Genomic DNA, 20,736 nt, shown 5'->3' on the forward strand with positions numbered 1-20,736 from the left:
TGTCACCTTACATTTACATGATACAGGTATTCGGGTGATGTTCTTTTCTAAAGCAGCTCACTATGAGTGCTTCAGCCAAAATTACAAGCAACCAAAATTAAGGACTGCAATGGTCAGAGCCTTAGTTCCCTGAAATATAATATTTTTTTAGAGGACATAAAGTGAACAAAGAGGAGAAAGCATTCAGTAGGAAGATGGAGGAATCAGAAGTCCTCTCATCTCTCTGTCCTCTCGTTTCCAAACTGACGCTTTTCTCCATCCTCATCCTCCTCCTCCTCCTCGTCCTCCTCGTTCAGGAGCTGCTGTCGGAGGAGACGCGTCAGAAGCTGAACCTGTCGGGGCGTCTGCGGCAGACGGAGGAGGACAGGAACAACCTGATGGAGCAGCTGGAGGAGGAGAGCGAGGCCAAGCAGGCGGTGGCGAGGCAGGTCTCCAGCCTCAACATGCAGGTCAGTGCTGTTACACAGAAAGAGAAGTTATAGGGGCGTTACAGTGAGAGAAACACAGAGAGGCAGGTCAGTGCTTTTTAAGAGAGACTGGTCACTGCTGTTACACATAGAGAGGGGTCAGTGCTGTTACATAGAAATGATTTAGCACTGTTACAGAGAGAGAAAGGTCAGTACTGTTGTTACACACAGACACAGACAAGTCAGTGCTGTTACATAGAAAGTGAGATCTGCGCTGTCATTCTGTCAGTACTGTTACAGAAAGAGGTCAGATAAACAGACAGGTCAGTACTTTTAAAGTGAGATAGGTCAGTGCTGTGACACACAGAGAGAGGTCAGTGATATTACAGAGAAGAGAGAGAGAGACAAGTCAGTGATGCTACAAAGAAAGAGAGCTCAACACTGTTACAGAGAGAGGTTGGTGCTATATACAGTCATCCAGGTTAGTACTCTTAGAGAGAGTTCAGTGTTAATACACAGAGAGACGGGTCAGTACTGTTACACAGTCAAAGTCAGCTCAAGGACTCTGTTATGATTTGCTTTGCAGTCACTTGTATGATTTTGAAAGAACAGTTAAAAGGATTTACTGAGTATATCCATGGACTTATCCAAATCTGCATTTATTATTTGCATTTATTATTTGCATTTATTTGCACTTTATTACCTATATTATTATTTATTTTAGTACCTATATTATTTTATTACCTTCCTGTACTTGACAATACTTGACTACCTTGGCTCTGTCCGCCAATTGCTGCTGTGGCACCTGAATTTCCCCAAAAGGATCAATAAAGTGCTATCTTATCTTATTTTATCTTATCTTATCTCATCTTATCTTATCTTATCTTATGATTAGTGCCGTAACACAAACAGATCAACTCCATTTAGCAGCCAGTACAGTTACAGAGGGAAGCAGGTCAATGCTGTTACACAGACAATGCTGTTATAATCTGTGGTCAAACAAATCGTTGCTCATCATTATTGAGACCATTTAAGACAATCTGTCGAGATATGACAAACTCCTTATCTAACTCTAACCTTTGATCCTTCAGCTGTCTGACTCCAAGAAGAAGCTGGATGAGATGTCGGGGTCTGTGGAGCTGCTGGAGGAGGGGAAGAAGCGTCTGCAGCGTGATCTGGAGGCAGTGGGCAGCGAGTACGAGGAGAAGGCCGCCGCCTACGACAAGCTGGACAAGAGCAGGAGCCGCCTGCAGCAGGAGCTGGAGGACATCCTCATGGACCTGGACAGCCAGAGGCAGCTGGTCTCCAACCTGGAGAAGAAGCAGAGGAAATTTGATCAGGTTTGTCTTGGCATACAGACACATATAATGGTTTCAAATACGTTCCAAATAGAGGTTGCAGGCTGTGAATCCACATTTTAGTGATGTTTCTGTGGAAAAGCAGGTCAGTTTTTCCACTACAATGTTGGGTGGTAATGTGCTGCTCAGTAATGCATTACAGTAATAATACTACTTTGTAACAAATTACTATTTCTATTTTAGTAAAAAAAATTGCAGTTACCAAACAGAAAACTAGCAGGGACTGGAAATTTCATTTTTGTTAGTCATCGTCCTCACAAGCTAGTTTACATGAGAAATGGCATCAAAATATATTTTCTCTGCAAGTATTCCCATGAGTTTGATTTTATTAAGTAAAAAGATTTTTAAAAATGCTGTTTGGTTTCCCTGATCGTTCACAGAAGAGCAAACTGCCTTATCTTGATTTTTGAATGTAAGAGAGAGAGAGGATACAATTGCCAATTTGGGGGTTGCAGTGGAGAAGTAATATCACAAGCAAATCTAACTCAAGGGAATAAGTATTAAAGTAATAATATTATTTTTGAAATGTGTAATGAGTAATTAGTAATACAGTAATTCTTTGAATGACTGTGTTTACATGGACTTGAGTATCCCGATTATGATCGGGTTTTTGAAGTATCCCGTTTTTGTGTTTGTGCATGTAAACATCATATCCCGATTTCAGAAACCTGGATAAGCCCTTATCCCGGTTTTGAGAAACCCGATTGACTTATAAACTTTCAAACTTAGTTGTAAATTGGCTTGAAATTGTATTTTATTTTTATTGAATTTAAATTGTAACTACAATTTGAAATTCAATTGAATTCCCCAAATGTAATTTAGTGTTTACAAATTATTTTTGTAATTTTATATATTCAATAAATTCAATTTTAGAATTCAACACGTCAGTATGAGCATTACAAATTAAAATGTATGCAATTCAAGTACAGTCTCTTCTGGCACCAATCTCTTCCCATACATTTTTAGCCATTAGGCATCTTTCCTTTCTCCTCTCACCTCCTCCCATCTCCTGTCTCCTCGTCCACGTCAGATGCTGGCTGAGGAGCGGTTGGTGTCCTGTAAGTGTGCGGAGGAGCGGGACCGGGCGGAGGCGGAGGTGAGGGAGAAGGAGACGCGGGTGTTGGCTCTGTCCAGAGCGCTGGAGGACAACCGGGGAGTGCTGGAGGAGGCCGAGAAGAACATGAAGGCCCTCCGAGCCGAGATGGAGGACCTCATCAGCTCCAAGGACGACGTCGGCAAGAGTGTGAGATACAAAGCCTCATGAATGAATTAATGAATGAATGAATGAATGAATGATTTGCTGAGGGGATGTTGCTTTAAGATGTTCACATCTTTTAGAAATTTTTCTCTGAGATTTCTGCACTTTCTTCTGCATTGTACAAAACGTACAAAATATGAACGCATATTATACTTTCCCAAATTTCACCACAATTTTGAAAATCTTCCCCTAAGTGATAAAATACAGTATGTCTTTGGGGTAAGAAGTGAGTCTGCCATATTAGCTGCTAGATATGTCTTTACCTGTCAAGTATATAGTTGAAGACCAGAGACAATGAAAGCCTAAAAACACCATTGTCATCAGATAAATAGTTTTAATGATTATTTGGTAATCATTTTGAGAACTAGTTACTCAGTACTGTCATAATTTTAATTTGGATTTGTATATGTTGCTTTGGCGATAAGTACCTTTGTACTGCATGCCAATAAATCCCATTTGAATTTGAATTTGAATTCAAAGCTTAAGTTAGTTTTGGGCCTTGGGTTCAGTTTTCTTAATTTTCCCTCCATCCTCCTCCATCCTCCCTCAGGTCCATGACCTGGAGAAGGCTAAGCGAGGCCTGGAGACCATGGTGGAGGAGATGAGGATCCAGATGGAGGAGCTGGAGGATGAGCTGCAGGTTGCTGAGGATGCCAAGCTGCGTCTGGAGGTCAACAGCCAGGCCCTCAAAGCCCAGCATGAGAGGGAGCTGCAGGCCCGCGACGAGATGGGCGAGGAGAAGAGGAGGCAGCTCCTCAAACAGGTGGAGCAATCTTTAATCTTTTTTATCATGTCACAGCGGGTGATATTTGATGGTTCAAAAGTAGCTTTAGACTTCTCTCTTTGCTTAAACCTCCAACGTTCTCCATCCCCTGCCACATCCCTTCTTTCCTTTTGCCTCATTCTCCCCTGTTCTTCTCTCTGCCCTAACTACTTTTTCCTAACCGCTCCCATCCGTGTCTCGCCTCCTCCTCCTCCTCTCCGTGCTCCCCTCGCTCCCCCAGGTGCGTGAACTGGAGACGGAGCTGGAGGAGGAGAGGAAGCAGCGAGGCCAAGCATCAGCTGGCAAGAAGAAGCTGGAGGGGGAGCTGAAGAACGTGGAGGACCAGCTGGACGCCACTGGCAGGGGGCGAGACGAGGCCGTCAAGCAGCTCCGCAAGATCCAGGTCAGTGGACAGAGGAAGAAAACTTTATTCCAAAACTGTGTGTCCATTTTGGAAAAGAAAATATTACCTAAAACTCATCAATCAGTATCTCTAAATGATGTAGGATTAAGGCTGTGAAATGATAATCATCAAGTAAGGATTTAAGTTACCTGCTACCCTTTAAAAAGCACCCAAATTTGTTTTAATTTTTTTGCTGTCAGTTATATTAACACTAGGTGTCACTTTTCACCCTATATGGGTTTTTATAGGACTGATACAGATTGTTTTTTGGGTTGAAGCTACCAATAGCTGATATATTGTGAAAATGATATAGCAGGAAACCTCCTCCCTCCTCCACCTGCTCTGCCAAAAACTACAAATTGGCTTCCAACAAATCCAGGTGCAAAAATGGGACTGGCAGCACTCCAAAAAACGTCCATATAAGCCTTCATTAGAGCATCAACAAAACATTTCCATGGTTTTTCATAGATTCGTTGAAACCCAGCCAATATTCAATATCCTTAAAATGGTAAGAAATAAAAGCTTTGTAATGTATCAGGGGCTAGCAAGTTTCGACTCAAGAGTTCAACTCATATTTTTGGATTGAAACTGACGCCTTTGTGCCGATATTCAATATCTTTAAATTTTACAATTTTCATAGCAAAAAAAATCTTGTCAGGGTGGTTACCCAACGATACCCAAATAAAAGGCCAATATCAACCCGTTATGTTGGGAAACCAGTCCCACCCCACACATGACACCACCCTCTGCGCTCCTGCAGGGCCAGGTGAAGGAGCTCCAGAGGGAGCTGGAGGACTCGCGCGCAGCCCAGAAGGAGGTCCTGTCCTCGGCCCGGGAGTCTGAGAGGAGGGCCAAGGCCATGGAGGCGGACTTCATCCAGCTGCAGGAGGTAAGGCTCAATGTCAGCACGCTGCCCTCCAGGGGCGGGAGGAGTACCAACATGTCCTACTGAAGTGGAAGTGCTGCGCTGAAATTTTACTTGAGTAGAAATAAAATTACTGGTGTGAAAATATACTTAAGAAAAGCAAAAACTAGCTTATTAAAGTTGGGTCACTTGAAAAAGCAGAATGATCTTTCCCATGCAATGCAAAGAAAACAAGAGGACAAAGAGTTTGAACTGGATTCCCTTAGTTAAAAAGACACTTTACAAAGTTAAGTGCATAATGAAAGTAAAGCATGACAATTGAAGGATGTGCTCGTGGTGGTTTCTGTACAGACCATCTGATGACATTCACTGGCTTTCCCTTAACTTGTCTCCCTCACTCATCGCATGTATAATAGCCATTTTCTGATATTTTCTATATAGTCAAAGCAGACTTACATAAAAGCAAAATTACTGGCAAAAAACTGAAAAAAGTACAAGCACACTAGAAACCTTGGCTTCTCAATTACAGTAACAAGTCATTGTAAATCATTACTTCCAGCTGCGTTGCCTTCATTTCACTCTCACACTCATCTGTTTATTCATATGTTTCTTACCTTCTTTATTCCATCTTTCTCTTCATCCATCTATCTATCTATCTATCTATCTATCTATCCATCTATCTATCTATCTATCTATCTATCTCTCTCTACGTAGGAGTTGTCGGCAACTGAGAGGGCTCGTAAGCAGGCAGAGGCCGAGAGAGACGAGCTGTCTGAAGAGCTGGCCAGTAACTCCTCTGGGAAGTGAGTGACATGGCTAAATTACACTCACACTGTACATTATAGGCCTTTAGACACTCTTGTCCTCAGCAGCTTACAATGAGTGTATCAATAGAAAAAAGCTTCATCAAAATATTAGAAGCAACCAAACTTCAGGAGTGCAAAAATCAGAGCCTTAGTGACCTTATAATATTTGTATTATGTACATGTATTTGTATTTAAAACATCTTTAAATGAGTCCTCATACTCTCTGTCCTTTATACTCCTCTACTCTCCTCCTGCTCCTTCTCCTCTTCCACCCATTTTCCTCCCTCCGATCTTCCTCTGCTGCTCCTCCTCCATCTCCTACTCCTCATCTTCCTCCATCCCCCCCCCCATCCCATTTCTTTTCCTCTTTTATCCCCCCTCTCCCTCTCCTCCTCCTCCTTCCCTCGTCCAGGTCACTGCTGTCTGATGACAAGCGTCGTTTGGAGGCGAAGATCAGCCACCTGGAAGAGGAGCTGGAGGAGGAGCAGACCAATTTGGAGAACTTCAATGACCGGCTGAGGAAGAGCCAGCAGCTGGTAGGGAAGAGGACTAGATAGATCTTAGAGTGGACTAGATAGAGCTTAGAGTGGACTAGATAGAGTTTAGAGTAGACTAGATAGAGCTTAGAGTGGACTAGATGGAGTTTGGAGTAGACTAGCTAGAGCTTAGAGTGGACCAGATAGAGCTTAGAGTGGACCAGTTAGAGCTTAGAGTGGACCAGATAGAGCTTAGAGTGGACCAGTTAGAGCTTAGAGTGGACCAGATAGAGCTTAGAGTGGACCAGTTAGAGTGGACCAGATAGAGCTTAGAGTGGACCAGTTAGAGTGGACCAGATAGAGCTTAGAGTGGACCAGTTAGAGTGGACCAGATAGAGCTTAGAGTGGACCAGTTAGAGTGGACCAGATAGAGCTTAGAGTGGACCAGTTAGAGCTTAGAGTGGACCAGATAGAGCTTAGAGTGGACCAGTTAGAGTGGACCAGATAGAGCTTAGAGTGGACTAGATAGAGCTTAGAGTGGACTAGATAGAGCTTAGAGTGGACTAGATGGAGTTTAGAGTGGACTAGATAGAGCTTAAAGTGGACTAGATAGAGTTTAGAGTGGACTAAATAGAGTTTAGAGTGGACTAGATAGGGCTTACAGTGGACTAGATAGAATTTATAGTGGACTAGATAGAGCTTAGAGTGGACTAACTAGGGCTTACAGTGGACTAGATAGGGTTTAGAGTGGACTAAATAGAGTTTAGAGTGGACTAAATAGGGCTTACAGTGGACTAGATAGGGTTTACAGTGGACTACATAGAACTTATAGTGGACTAGATAGGGTTTATAGTGGACTAGACAGATGTTACAGTAGACTAGATAAAGCTTATAGTGGACTAGATAGGGTTTATAGTGGACTAGATAGATCTTATAGTGGACTAGATGGATCTTATAGTGGACTAGATGGATCATGTAGTGGACTAGATAGAGCTTGTAGTGGGCTAGATAGAGCTTATAGTGGACTAGATAGATCTTATAGTGGACTAGATGGATCTTATAGTGGACTAGATGGATCTTATAGTGGACTAGATAGATCATGTAGTGGACTAGATAGAGCTTAGGGGGGAGAATAGGTTCTAGATAGGGTTGCTCATGTTTGAGGCCAGGCTAATGACACTCGGTTGGCGACTGACTTGTGTTTCTGGGGAAGATTGTAAGAGAGAGAGAGAGAGAGAGAGAGAGAGAGAGAGAGAGAGAGAGAGAGAGGAATGACATGCAACAAAGGTTCTGAGCCGAATTTGAACCCAGAACGTTGCGTTTACACGGTACGCGCCTTAGACCACCGAGCCACCAGGAAGCCCCCCACATTTCTGTATCTTTATTGTACTTGATGAACGAAGTGATCCTGATCCTGATGGTGTCCGGTCCTGTCTGGTGTCTCTCAGGTGGACCAGCTGGGTGCGGAGCTGGCGACGGAGCGCTCCTCCTCCCAGAGCAGGGAGGGGTCCAGGCAGCAGCTGGAGAGACTGAACCGAGAGCTGAAGACCAAGCTGCAGGAGACCGAGGGTCAGGGACGGTCCAAGCTCAAGTCCTGCATCGCCGGCCTGGAGACCAAGCTGAGGGAGGCTGAGGAGCAGCTGGAGTTCGAGAGCAGGTAGGAGGGGATGCTGGGAAATATTCATGGAGTTCAGAGACAGTTCCTACCCGCACATCTCAAGTATGGGAATAAGAAACCGTCAAAAGAAGCTGTACTTGTATAATAAGATGTGCGAATGTGAAAATGTGTACTCCAACTAGTAAACTTGAGAAGCAAGTGTTTGAAAATGTAAAATATGTCTTGTGGCAGAGAGAGTTTGGTCAGGACTGTTGTCTGTGTGTAAAATCTGTTATTTGTACAAAATATGGTTTGACCAATACATTGGTTTGCAGATATTGGCCTTTAATAAAATATCAGATATGGACAAATGAAATCCACCTCTGATATGATAGATATGAGGCAATTTGATTAACTTTTCAAAGTTTTTTCCACCTTGACAAGAATAAAGCTCTGGGGGAAAACCTGAATCCTTTTACTTTAACTCAAATTTAAAGATACTGAATGTCAGCACAAAGTATCAATTATTGGCTGCTTCAATCCAGAAAAAGAATTGGTGTTGGCATTTAAAAAAAAACCCATGGTGGTCAAACCCTAGGAACTGTCAGTGTAAATAATGACAATCATTTGTCATTATTTATTTCTTTTTCACAACTTATTGAACTACAAACAGACAAGTATTGTGTGACTGAGTACTGTGATGACATTTTGTGCATCATGTTGTGCAGAGAGCGGCAGTCCAACGCCAAGGCTCTGCGTCAGAAAGAGAAGAAGGTGAAGGATCTGACCATCCAGATAGAGGATGAGAGGAAGCAGGCGCAGCAATACAAAGACCAGGTGACACTGCTACATTAAGATCTGGTGTTTGTGTAAATGACTTTGATTGAAAGTGATGAGATTTGTTCCGCCAGACGACTGAATTTAAATTCTGTTTTCTGAATTTGTATGGAATGATTGAATTTACTGAAGTTGAAACTGATTATAGAAATCAAACTCATGATGCTCTTACCAAGTTTTTATCCTATTAAAACCATATTGCATTGAAAAGTCCTAGACATTTAGTTTTCTTTAAGATATTAAATTGATACTGGACTCTTGATTTGTTCTGACTTGACTTGCTGTTCTACATTTAGACTTGAGACTTGACATTAATGACATGGACTTGACTTGGTAATCCACATTTAGACTTGAGACTTGTGTCTAAAGACTTGAGACTGCCTCGAGCAAAGTGGTAATTAAATAAGATAATGAAGCAGTTAACATCTCATCATGCTTTGGGTCATGTATAAAAATACTGTGCAGACCCAGCAGCCCATTATTTTGGCTACCATGGCTGGAAGAAGATATTTTAGTGACTTGGAGAGAGAGCAGTTTGTTTAGCTTCAGTGATGCAGACTGCTTGACTTGCTGATGTTTGATGATGAAATGTGGCTGAGATGAAGTTGGTAGAAGGTTTGAAACAAACAAAACTGTAAAACAACTACTTTCTGCTTCCTCTCCTTCCTCACCTCACCTTTCCTCCTCTTCCCTCCTTCCCTTCCCGTCCTTCCCTCCGCTCTGTGCAGGCGGAGAAGGCCAACGTGCGGGTGAAGCAGCTGAAGCGCCAGCTGGAGGAGGCGGAGGAGGAGGCGCAGCGCGTGGCGGCGGCCCGCAGGAAGCTGCAGAGGGAGCTGGAGGAGTCGTCCGAGACCAACGACAGCCTCAGCAGGGAGGTGGCTTCGCTCCGGAGCAAACTCAGGTACGGCAGCAAAGTGTAGATGAGCAGACTGGAAAGGTCGCCGGGTCAAATTCACTGAATAATTGGGAAAATCAGGGAAATTGGGAATATCTAGGTTTCCCAAAATCTGCTTTAACTCAGATGCCATCTTCATTCCACTGGCTTGGTTTAGTTGGAGTATCTCAGGGTCTGTGTAATGCTTAGCGATTTAATATTCTAATTCAAAATCCAAAAATAGAGAAATGGAAACTTTTGTGCAATATTCTAATTCTTGAAAAACGGAAGATAGAAAAATAGAAAAATAAAAGTTTTTTAAACTTAAAATAAAATTGGGTATTTTGCAGAAGAGGTTGGGAAGAACAAACAGTTTAGTGTCTAAGATCAATATTTTAATTTTGATTTATAAAAAAAAAAAAGACAAAATAAAAAAATAAAAAATCTCATATCTATTTAATTATGCATTTATCCAACAAATTGAGATTTTTGTATTTTGCCCTAAATTTCCCAGTTTCATTCCTTGATTCATTTTCTTTACCTGCTTATTCCTATTCAGGGGCTAGAGTCTGTAAATCCCAGCATGCACTGGGTGAGAGGCAGGGAGTTTCTCTGGACAGGTCGCCAGTCCAGCACAGATTTCCCATTTTTCTATTTGACTTTGAAGTAGAATATTAAACTCGGACTCTGCAGTAGTTAGTTTTTAATGACAGTTAGACTTAGTGCCTAAGAGAAGAACTACAGAGACGTTAGATGATTTGTGATTTTAAATATTCCTTTTCCTCCTTCCATGTCTGGCTGCTCCTCTTTCCTTCCTGTCCTCAGATTCTACTGATCCCTCCTCACACTGTCCTGGGTTCAGCCTGCAGGCTTCCTGGGAATATTCTCCTCCTTTCTCATGGTTTTATCATTTCTAATCACCGTTCTAATCCCTTCTACCAATTTCTCCTAATTCCAACTCAAACTTTCAGCTTTGGGAGGGGCTTAAACCCTTTTTTTTTTTTGGAAATCTCGCTTTGCAGCAGAGCCACCAAACTCTCCCTGCTCTCCATTTCTCAAGTCTTCCTTTGCCCTTTCGTCTTCCTCTGACTCCCCTCCCTCCTCCCCCCCTCCCCCCTCCGGTCCCGTGGGGTGTTTCCAGGCGTGGCGGGGAGGCGGCCTTCGTCAGCTCCAGCCCCCGGAGCGGCGGCGGCGGCGGCAGCTTCATGCGGAGCGCGGGGCTGGGAGGGAGCATGAGCCGGAGGAGCGGAGTGAAGGAGAACTCAGTGGAGCTGCAGGAGGAGGAGCCCCCCTCCTCCTCCGCCTATCTGGAGCCCCGGGGCGACGGCAGCGCCTACTACCCCCCCGACGAGTAGACAGCAACACACACACTTAGAAGAGTCCTGAATAGGGATAGACCGATACATTGGTTTGCCGATATATGGCGCCGATATTGGTCTTTTATTAAAAATTGGATATCAGTCAGTGTCATCCACCTCTGATATGATGCAGTTTGATTGATTAGATATTTATTGTAGAATTGACACTGGTTGTCTATGGGAAGCACTTAACCTGAATTAATTCTAATGAGACATTTTGATCAGATTCCACACAACTATGTATGCATGTATTTTGTTATTATTATAATTATCCTCAGTCTCGGTGGAGGGTTTTAGCGTCCCATGGTGGTCTAAATGTTGTTTCAGAGGCTTTTCCATCCTGATAAGAAAACAATTCTGGGGAAAACACTGAATCCATGTCATTTTTTAACCTGAAAACTGTCAAATTTAAAGATACTGAATATTGGCACAAAAAAATATATCGTCTATCGGCAGCTTTAATCCACAAATATCGGCATTTGCCTTTAAAAAATCATATCGGTCGAACTCTAGTCTGACAAGCTAGCCTTCTCCTCCTCCTCTTTCTGTCTCTTTCTAGATCTGTGAAATTATTTATTACTCACCTATGTTTTTGGTTTTGATGCAGTAATTTTGCCAAAAATCAGTTCAGGAATCCAACTTAACTTCAGGGTTTACTGAGCTCAAACATCAGTCGGCTACAGTAGAACCTGATCTATCCAAATACTTTGAAGAATGAAATACACACAACAGAAGTGTGTTTAATGCAGGCCAAAAATAAAATATATGCAGAGCCTTGCATGCACATGAGATCCAACATGAAATCTACCATATAATTTGCATTTTTCCCACATTTTAATAACAAGGAAATCTCACAAACTTCAAAAAAGCACAGCGTTTGTACTTTTTTCCCCCCAGTTTCTACCCCTGACAGCTTCTGCTCATCCATTACCTGCAGCAGAAACTTTGAAGTAAACAGCTGATATGATCGTGTCCAAGCTGATCCCAAATCAGTCTTACTTAACTTCCTCTATAAACTAAATGTCAGCTGCCACAGTTTTTCTGTTTAAATCAGGAGAGGTGAACAGGATGAGGAAGATTAAGATATAAGATTATTTCACCTGTGTTGGTTATTATATCTGTCCAGTGGAAGCCTAATGTTTAGATAAAGGGGTTATATTCTATTTTTAATCACATAATTGCTCCTTGTGCACTTTTACCATTTATAATTATATATTTCTCTGATGGTTTTCAGAATATTCAAGAGAGAATCTATTTATTTGGAAATTGAATGTGAAATGCCATTTGTATGTTCCTTCTTCAGATTAGCCATCGGTGTGATTTATACCTCTGAGTGCCTCACAGACACACGGTCATATATAGAGCTAGTGGTCATCTTATAGATGAGCGATACGGAGACGGGAGTCAGGACCTCTTCCACATAATCCATTCCACAGTGATTGTTTTGATGCAGGGCTCTTTGCTATGTGAAACCAATGAAGTGCTATTAAAACTGCTACCAAATCCTCACAGGACTGCCATCTCACTTCTTCCACATTTTAACAAACAAGCAAAATAAATACACTTTCTTTTGACAAGACAAGTTTATTGCAGACACATCTTGCCCTGTGAGAAGCAGGCAAGCGGCACCAAACACACCTTCAAACACAAGTCTCTGCATTCAGTATGTGAGTTTGTAAGTAGCTACATAGAGCTGAGCAACACAAGGCAAAACACTCAGAGACTCAGACTTCCACACACTGACACTTGACCTTTTCCTGGAATGTTCCTCTGTGCTAGTTGACCTTATAGTCACATGGCGGCCATTTTGAACACTCAGGGTGAGGAAACTCCACCTGGAAGAGCGAGTCCAGTCCAGCTCTGTCCTGCTGCTGCGTACCAAGATACACACCAGTCAACAGTTTGGACACACCTGACTGAATGCACTATGTTTTTCAGTCTCTTAAAGCCATTTTGACCTAAAGGCTTCTGCTTAAATGCTTGAAAAGTGCTGATGCCTGTGTATGAATTTCTTTCAAAAAACCTTTGCCTTTCCATCAAGGCAAAGGGCGGCTACTTTAAAGAATCTAAAATATAAGATAGTTTTAATTTGTTTAACACTTTTTTGGTCACTGCATGAATCCATTTGTGTTATTTCATAGTTTTGATTTCTTTACTATTATTTTAAAATGTGAAAAATAGTAAAAAATAAAGAAAATTGTGGTCCAAACTTTTGACTGGTAGTGTACATCATACAAACATTTATCATTTCACAGATTCCCCACTGAAAAAAATCCAGAGGGATATGTTTACATTTTAATATATTTAGTCCTCTAGCCTAGCTAGCTAGCTAGTAGCTTACTAACTAGCTAGTAAGCTAACTTACTTCCCTGCTAAATTCAAAAAGTTGTGGTTGTTCTCGAGATAACTGGCTAATTTGGTAACCGTTTGGTTAGGGTTAGGTTAGCTTATGTGTTTAAGTAATGCTATTTTTATATTTGCCAATCTTCCAGGTAGAGTTTCCCACCCCAAGTGTTCAAAATGGCCGCCGTGTGAATAAGGTCAATATTGCTTCATTCTAGCCCTGAGCAGCTATAATAAGTCAGTCCTGCCTAGAGACTCAGCCAACTGACACACTACCTACCACTACAGTCTATATTAGTAACACTACTACAAGTGAGCCTGTCATTTACCTTTTCTCTTTTTTAACATAAAACACAAGTAGCCTTCACTGAAGTATTCATACGTCCTCGTTAACAGAAGGAGGTTCCAGTTACACTCCTGGTAAGGCAGAAGTAACGCTCTTCAGAGCAGTGGTTCTCAACCTGGGGGTTGGGACCCCACAGGGGGTCGCAAGATCATTTTGGGAGGAACATGATGATTTATGGGATAGGAAAAAAGCATATTTCTACTATACAAATGTATTATCTACTTTTTCTGACTTTTCTCAGATTTTTTTGTTGTGTCATTTTTTTGTGAATTATGAATAGTTTTCAGCCTCCTCTGATAAGGAATAAAATGAAACAACCTGAGAAGGGGAAATCGTTCTTTGGTTGAACTCTGCACACTTGTGATGGCGGTCGTGGGTAGACATGGGCTCGTTTTAAGGAGTCACGAACCAAAAAGGTTGAGCAGCACTGCTTTAGAGGGAAGCATCGCTCCACAGTCTGAAGGTGCCTCCTCCACTCATCTGCACTGATGGACCATGGAAAAACTGGAGACTAATCTTAAGTCCATGAACATTTTAAAGCCCATGTTCTGTGTGTCTACATGGGAGAAAATATATTGAAAAATCTATTAAAAAGGATCCTGACTGATTGGCTGGCTGAGTTCCAGTTGAAATTCTGCAGCCAAAACAAACGCTGCGTCCATCAGGTTTATTTCCATCAGGCGGATGAGGAGAAAAAGGCAGTTCAACACTTAAAGAGGCGACGCTCCTTCTGGCACTGGGCTCAACTCTGTGTGGAGGGAAAGTGACGACTCATGCCTCTGCTAGTTGCACTCACAGTTAAAAGAAAGTCCTTATTCATTTTCCTCATTCACAGAAACAATATAACTTTCCATGAACAATTCACTGCAACCTAAAATAAACTCAACCACATGTAATCACAATGCCTTTTTATGGAGAATGTGACTCTCTGACTTGGTAAATTTATTCTGTTATATCAATTCCCCTATGGAGAAGTCAAGCTGTTCTGTGAATGCGACCACCAGAGGCCAACGTGACGCCTTTCCCTCCCTGTAGCCTCAGCAATACAACACTTCAAAAAGACAAAGTGAGGCAGCACAACGCTTAGGAAGGCTCTAAGGCACAAAGACTTGAGGCGGCAGAACACGACGTTTCATCGAGTGCCTTCCGCTGACACCGTTTTACTCGTCTTTCTGGCAGTTTTGCTATCAGTCAATAAAACTGAAGGCACCTGAGCGCAGCGACTCGATCAGAACCAAGCGGAGGAGATCGGTCGCTGAGACGCAACATCATCATCTCAGTTGCCGTGGGATACAGAGCGGGCTCTCCTCACAGACGCCCTGATAAAACACTCACGGCTCTCCACAGCGATCAAAGCAACAACTTCCCTGCAGCCCACTAGATCTGTTGAACTGTAAAGATGTACATTTACATTCTTCTTCTAAAGTTTGAAACAGTTTTGCGTTACATTGCAGTACATCAGTCCACAGCAACTTGGAGCAACAGGAACACACTGTTGTCTCCATCCACAACAATGTCCACAGCCAGGTCATACAAAGCAAGTTTGTTTAGCAAACATAAAACCCAGCCAAAGTTAATAAATTGTTTAGATTATTGCCTCCTCCAAGATGTCCCATTTCATTTGTTATTACAGGTTTACATTATTGCTTAAAATTCAAATATTCTCTGTCAAAGGAACCATCTTTGACTCTCCAACTACTTGCTGTCTCATCAGTCCTAACTCTAAATAACTGACCCCCAAAATCAGTAGTCATTTCACATTATGTTCTGTATTTGCCTTACTGACTAACTGCCAGTGTCAAGCTGCTGGCACTTGTGCATGTTAAGGACACAGAGATACCGCTTATGTTACAGGTTCAGGTACAGTAGTAAACATTAATTGTCAGTTCATAGTGACTACTAATGTGATCCAATACTTATACTGAAAAAAATACTGTTGCCTTACACCATTCAATTGGGGTTACTGGACGGAAATTATTAAAATAACCCATGTTTCTCTATTCTAAAGATCCCACATCATTTATGAAAAGGGAAAATCAATAAACTTAGCTCTGATTTCTCACCTGTTTAATGTTGCCCTTTGTATTATATTTCAGTATTGGGGGTAAAACTCTGATACTCTATTTAGGCCTAATATCAGCCTGATGGGCCTGATGTGGGTAGTATCAGTATTAGCGCATCTCTAGTACAGATTTAACTAAGTTAAGATAGCATAGGTCAGTCTTTCTGCTGTATTTTCTTTGTATTGTTTTGGTTCCGCATCTATTGTGGTTCTAGTGTAGGTTACAGTGTTGAAAACAATTTTCTTAGCAACATTTAGAATAAAGAAAACCTTGAATTCTAATCATGAGGACAATAATTTGTGTTTAAGATGGAAATTTACCTAAAGCTATTATCTTAAATTTGAATGGGAATTCAAATACCATAGCTCTTGGTTTTAGCCTTAAAGTTATTTTCCTTTCTTTCTGCCTTCCATAGAGTCGTAATCTATGGAAGTAAAACATGAGTTGACAGCGTTGTATTTTTGGGGCAAACGACAAGGCTGTACGTGTTTCCCTAACCATTTTGAGGTGGGATTTAAAAACATTTTCAAAAAACCACTTCACACAATGTCATTGTGTAGATAAAGGTGTCGTTCCAGTGCTCAGCGCTCGGCATCCCCAAGAGCAAAAAAGCGCAAAACACAAGTGACACCAAAACAGAGGAGGGAGCGAGGTGGTGGGCCAAGACATGCAGCACAAGGCAGATAAATTAGTTCAAACTAAGTGCGAGTGCTAAAAAGAAGTTCTTTAAAATAAAAATAAAAACTCCAACTCTCAGTAAACTTCAGCTGGTAACAGGCGTTACCCGAAGTATCCATGGAAAAACACCCGTCCATGGCATCACTGCAGCTTCTTATGGGAGTGGTGTCACTTCATGAGAAACTGGGGCGGCGGTGTGAAACCATCTGTGTGATGCGCTGACAAAGCAGTAAGGCTCACTGAAGACTGTGACACACAGTACCGTTACAGTGCAGTGTCTGTGGGGCAGCTTGGCTGGAGGTACAGGAGGGACTGAACAGGAGGAGGGGGAGGAGGAGGGGCAGGGATGGAAGGAGGCGGTGGACGTTTTCTCTTTCACAGCAGCAGCTTGGGTCCCGGTCCGAAGTCTAACCTCTTGACGAGCCTGCACAACACAACGGACACATTCATAGAGCTTATTCTGCATCCAGCTGCTTCTCTAAACTCATTAACTAATAAATCTATCATGTAATATTTGGCACGCATATATAAAAAGGGTTCTAGCCTTCAGAGCAGGACCAGTGTGGTCCAAGGCAGCAGATTCCACCTTACTAGTCATCCTGGCTTGTGAGCTCTCCCACAAGAAAAGCTTAAAAAGGGCCTGAGCCAATGTAAAATTCCAATAAACACTCTAATTAACACCGGGGAACATATCCAGATCTAAATGAAAAACCCAGGCCCAAATAAAATCACAAGAGAATCAGTTGTTTTAGGAAGTAAATCACCCGACTCAAGCAGTTGATATTAGTTAGTAGATCTTTGATAAACGCTGAGTGCTTTTCATGGTTCAAGCAGATAAATGCCTGCATTAAGGCAAGTTAATCAGTCCTCTACCAAAGTGAAATAATGGCCTTAACTGGGTTTTTACAGGACTATACAGCAGTGCCACATCAACTTCTTTTCTTTTGGTCAAATCCTCTCTAGCTTCTGTCTATTTTGGAATGGATCAAGCTGCTATTTTCCATTATTTCTCTCCATTTACCCGGCCCATAATAGGCATTACATGGTTGCATCACTTGACTAGTCTAGACACTGGAAACTATCTGGAGATCTGCTTTAATCCTGGTGGCTGTGCGGGGCAGGACACCTCACCCCTTGTTGTAGAGGCCGTTGGTGGAGGGGGTCTCTGAGCCGATGTTCTGGCCCGCCGGCGCCCCCTGTCCGCCCGCCAGGCCGCTGCGGCTCACCGTCTGCTCGTGGACGTAGTCCCGACACGACGCCAGCTTGGACTCCAGGTTCTAAAAGGAGAGAGGGAAGATGGACAAACCTTCAGCGTTTCCTCTGTAAACACTCAGCAGTAGTATGTCACCACAGCAACAACACTACCATCACTGCTACAATAAATGCAATATTAAAAATAACAGTAAAATTTTTATCCAATTTCCCTCTAAATCTGTCTAAGAAGAGTAGTCCTTCTGTATGGAATTGATGCATTTATTACAGTGAAGTATCTCGAGAAAGACATTTTCAGAAATCTAACCTGCACTACAACCAGGATCAAAACAGAAATGGATGTGGAGCAAAATATTAAACAAGTGGGCTATTGGGAAAACAACTGAGGAAAGCGGAAGAAAAAGTTTGGAAGCATGCACACCGCCGGCGCTGCAACAATCCCAGCTCTGTTCAGCAGACCACACCAAACGCACAGAGTAAAACCACAGGCACCCTGTGGCATCACATGACGGCCAGTCACTTCCACAGAATCGCATGCCTCTACCGGTTGCCATCGGCCGATTAAAGCGCCGAGGGTGACCGGGTCAATTCATTCGGCAGGGAGTTCTCCTCAGTCCGTTTGAGCGCTGGGTAAAAGATCAGGAGTGCGGCTCTTACCCCGACTTTCCTCAGCAGCTCCCCGACGATGTTCAGAGCCGAGATCCGCGCCGATGTGGTGAGAGGAGTTCCTGACAGGCTTTCACCTGGACAAACACACCCAGAGTGAAATACAGTTCAGTTCTGTACAGTCCCATGGTACCATATAGACTTATTAATTATCATTTTATTCATCTGCTGCCTTCAACTCTTCTCTGGAGAATACAATAACATTAGCAAACACAGCTGACAGCATATTACATACATATGTAGAGGCACTGCTTATACACCAATGTGATTTATCTAAAATGCCAGAGTATGTATTGTCTTAATATCATAAAGACATTTAGCTGTATATTGTGTGTCACCACACATCACTGTATGGCAGCAGTCCATGTAAACTAACAGATGAAGAACCCAGTTCTCTCGTTGTGTGACATCATCTAAATTCATTGGCAAACGAGAAGGGGATTATGGAAGTTGTGTGAAAACTCATAGCTAAGATGTGAAGATTTATAATTTAAAGTTTCATAATAATACAACTTATACTTATTTAATTAGATACTGATGTAGTTTGAGAGTGTACAGCTATAGTGATGTAGTTTAATAATGTACAGCTATAGAGGAGTGATGTAATTTGATAGTCTACAGATATAGTGATGTAGTTTGATAGTGTATAGTGATGTAGTTTGTGTACAGGTGTATAGGAGTGAAGTGTCTCTCCCTGATCTGAATTTGGCTCTTGAAGACCATGGTGTTGTGGTGAAAACACCTGCACAAAAAAAACATAACTGACAGAAATTGATCTAATGACAAAATATACAGGCACTACAAAGAGTTTGAGTAAACTGACCTCTGCTGACGGAGGGAGGCGGAGAGGTGAAGGAGTCAGCTGAGATGGGCAGTCTGGAGGGGGTGGAGGGGGACGCAGGGGGGAGGGGCTGGTTAGAGGAAGAGGTGGTTTTGTCCTCCGCCGTCCTCTTGTCTGCGGGGGTGAGGGGAGGGGTGGGGGGGGCAGCAGAGGAGGAGGAGGAGGAGGAGGAAGAGTCTTTGACTGCACTGCTGAGGGAAGGCTTCCTCTCCTGCTTCTGCTGCACTGCCAGCTCCTGTCTCAGGTCTGTTACACACACACACACACACACACACACACACACACACACACACACACACACACACACACACACAAACACCAAGAAACAATAGTAGCCAGTTACAGACATGCAATAGAGGACTTTCAGATTATGTAACACGCCTTCCTGCAGCCATATTGGAGCTCCTCTACAAAATTTTATAGACGGTTAATTTCTATACAGTTTTTGATTGGAACTGATCATTTCACCACTGATACCATCTGATGAGTTTTGTATTTAGATAATGTCAGCTTGTCAGCTAGCTAATCATAGTATCTGGTCAGCTAATCACCACTCCTGTGGCTAAATGAGCCTGATGACTGGTTAGCTAGCTAACAGTTTGTTCAGGAGACTAGGGCTAAAGACAAGACAGTTTACTGTGTCACAGTAACCCACAGTAACCTACATTTGGAAACAAATCCACCTCATCAGACCATTCACAATAAACTACAATGTTACTGTATGGATTCACACCCACAACCACTTTATAATATAATTAACAGTTTCTATATAAACAGGACAATGTGGGATTATTCAGACCTCTGGCCTCATCCTTCAGCCTCTGGACGGACTCCAGGAGGTTCTCCTTCTCATCCAGCTCGCTCTCCAGGAAGGCATTCCTCTCTATGACCTGGTTCATCCTCTGCTCAAAGTCCTCCAACGACATGATGGTCGCCCTGAGAGAGGGAGAGAGAGAGAGAGAGAGGGAGAGAGAGAGAGAGAGAGAGAGAGGGAGAGGGGTAAATCAGTTGGTCTTTTAAAAAAGTAGTTGTGCATACATTTTCTTGTCCAAAAATGGAAAGAATTGGTGTATTGATTGATTGAGCCCTAGTGTGTGTGTGTGTGTGTGTGTGTGTGTGTGTGTGTGTGTGTGTGTGTGTGTGTGTGTGTGTGTGTGTGTGTGCACGCGTCCTCTGACCTCTTGGCCCTCTCCAGGTCGTCGTTGGCCTGCTCCAGCTCTCTGATGTATTTGTGAAGCTGGTCTCTGATGGCCGTGGTCTCGGCCAGGTCGCCCTCCAGGCTGGAGATCTGGCGGTAAGCCTCCGAGTGCTGAGTCTCATACTTCTCCTGGCAGGGGGGCGAGGACGTCAGGGGGAGGAGTCAAAGAGAGAGACGGGACGGTATTAATGGAGGAAGGTAGAAAGTGGTGTCTACATAACCTACTGAGCAACAAACTGAACTGAAACTCCCTGATGAGAACAAGACACACCATGAGGGTTTCCATGCAGGATTAAAGTCAAACAGTTACACAGCTAAGATTACAAAAGCAACTATTAGGGTGTGATTTGGGCTTCATGTAAGATCCCATTGAATCTTGAATGCGTT

General features: G+C 42.8%; 1 protein-coding gene and 1 pseudogene across 1 annotated transcript; one reads left to right on the forward strand and one right to left on the reverse strand.

The window, feature by feature from the left end:
• LOC139666952 (myosin-11-like) overlaps nucleotides 1-12,496 on the forward strand; it is a 21,872-nt pseudogene extending 9,376 nt beyond the window's left edge.
• A 98-nt stretch (nucleotides 12,497-12,594) lies between these two features.
• LOC139666953 (nuclear distribution protein nudE homolog 1-like) lies at nucleotides 12,595-20,478 on the reverse strand (the record flags this gene model as incomplete). Its single annotated transcript, XM_071546308.1, has 6 exons — nucleotides 12,595-16,856; nucleotides 17,564-17,709; nucleotides 18,302-18,387; nucleotides 19,134-19,397; nucleotides 19,951-20,087; nucleotides 20,330-20,478. Coding segments are annotated over 6 exons (831 nt in total), but the record flags the coding sequence as incomplete, so codon positions are not given.
• Nucleotides 20,479-20,736: the final 258 nt, after the last annotated feature.

Source organism: Centroberyx affinis, unplaced genomic scaffold (assembly GCF_046629955.1).
Source record: "Centroberyx affinis isolate AG114_WGS23_722 - 3 ecotype Tasmania unplaced genomic scaffold, CSIRO-AGI_Caff_v1 ptg005205l_1, whole genome shotgun sequence".
Classification (NCBI taxonomy): Eukaryota; Metazoa; Chordata; class Actinopteri; order Beryciformes; family Berycidae; genus Centroberyx; species Centroberyx affinis.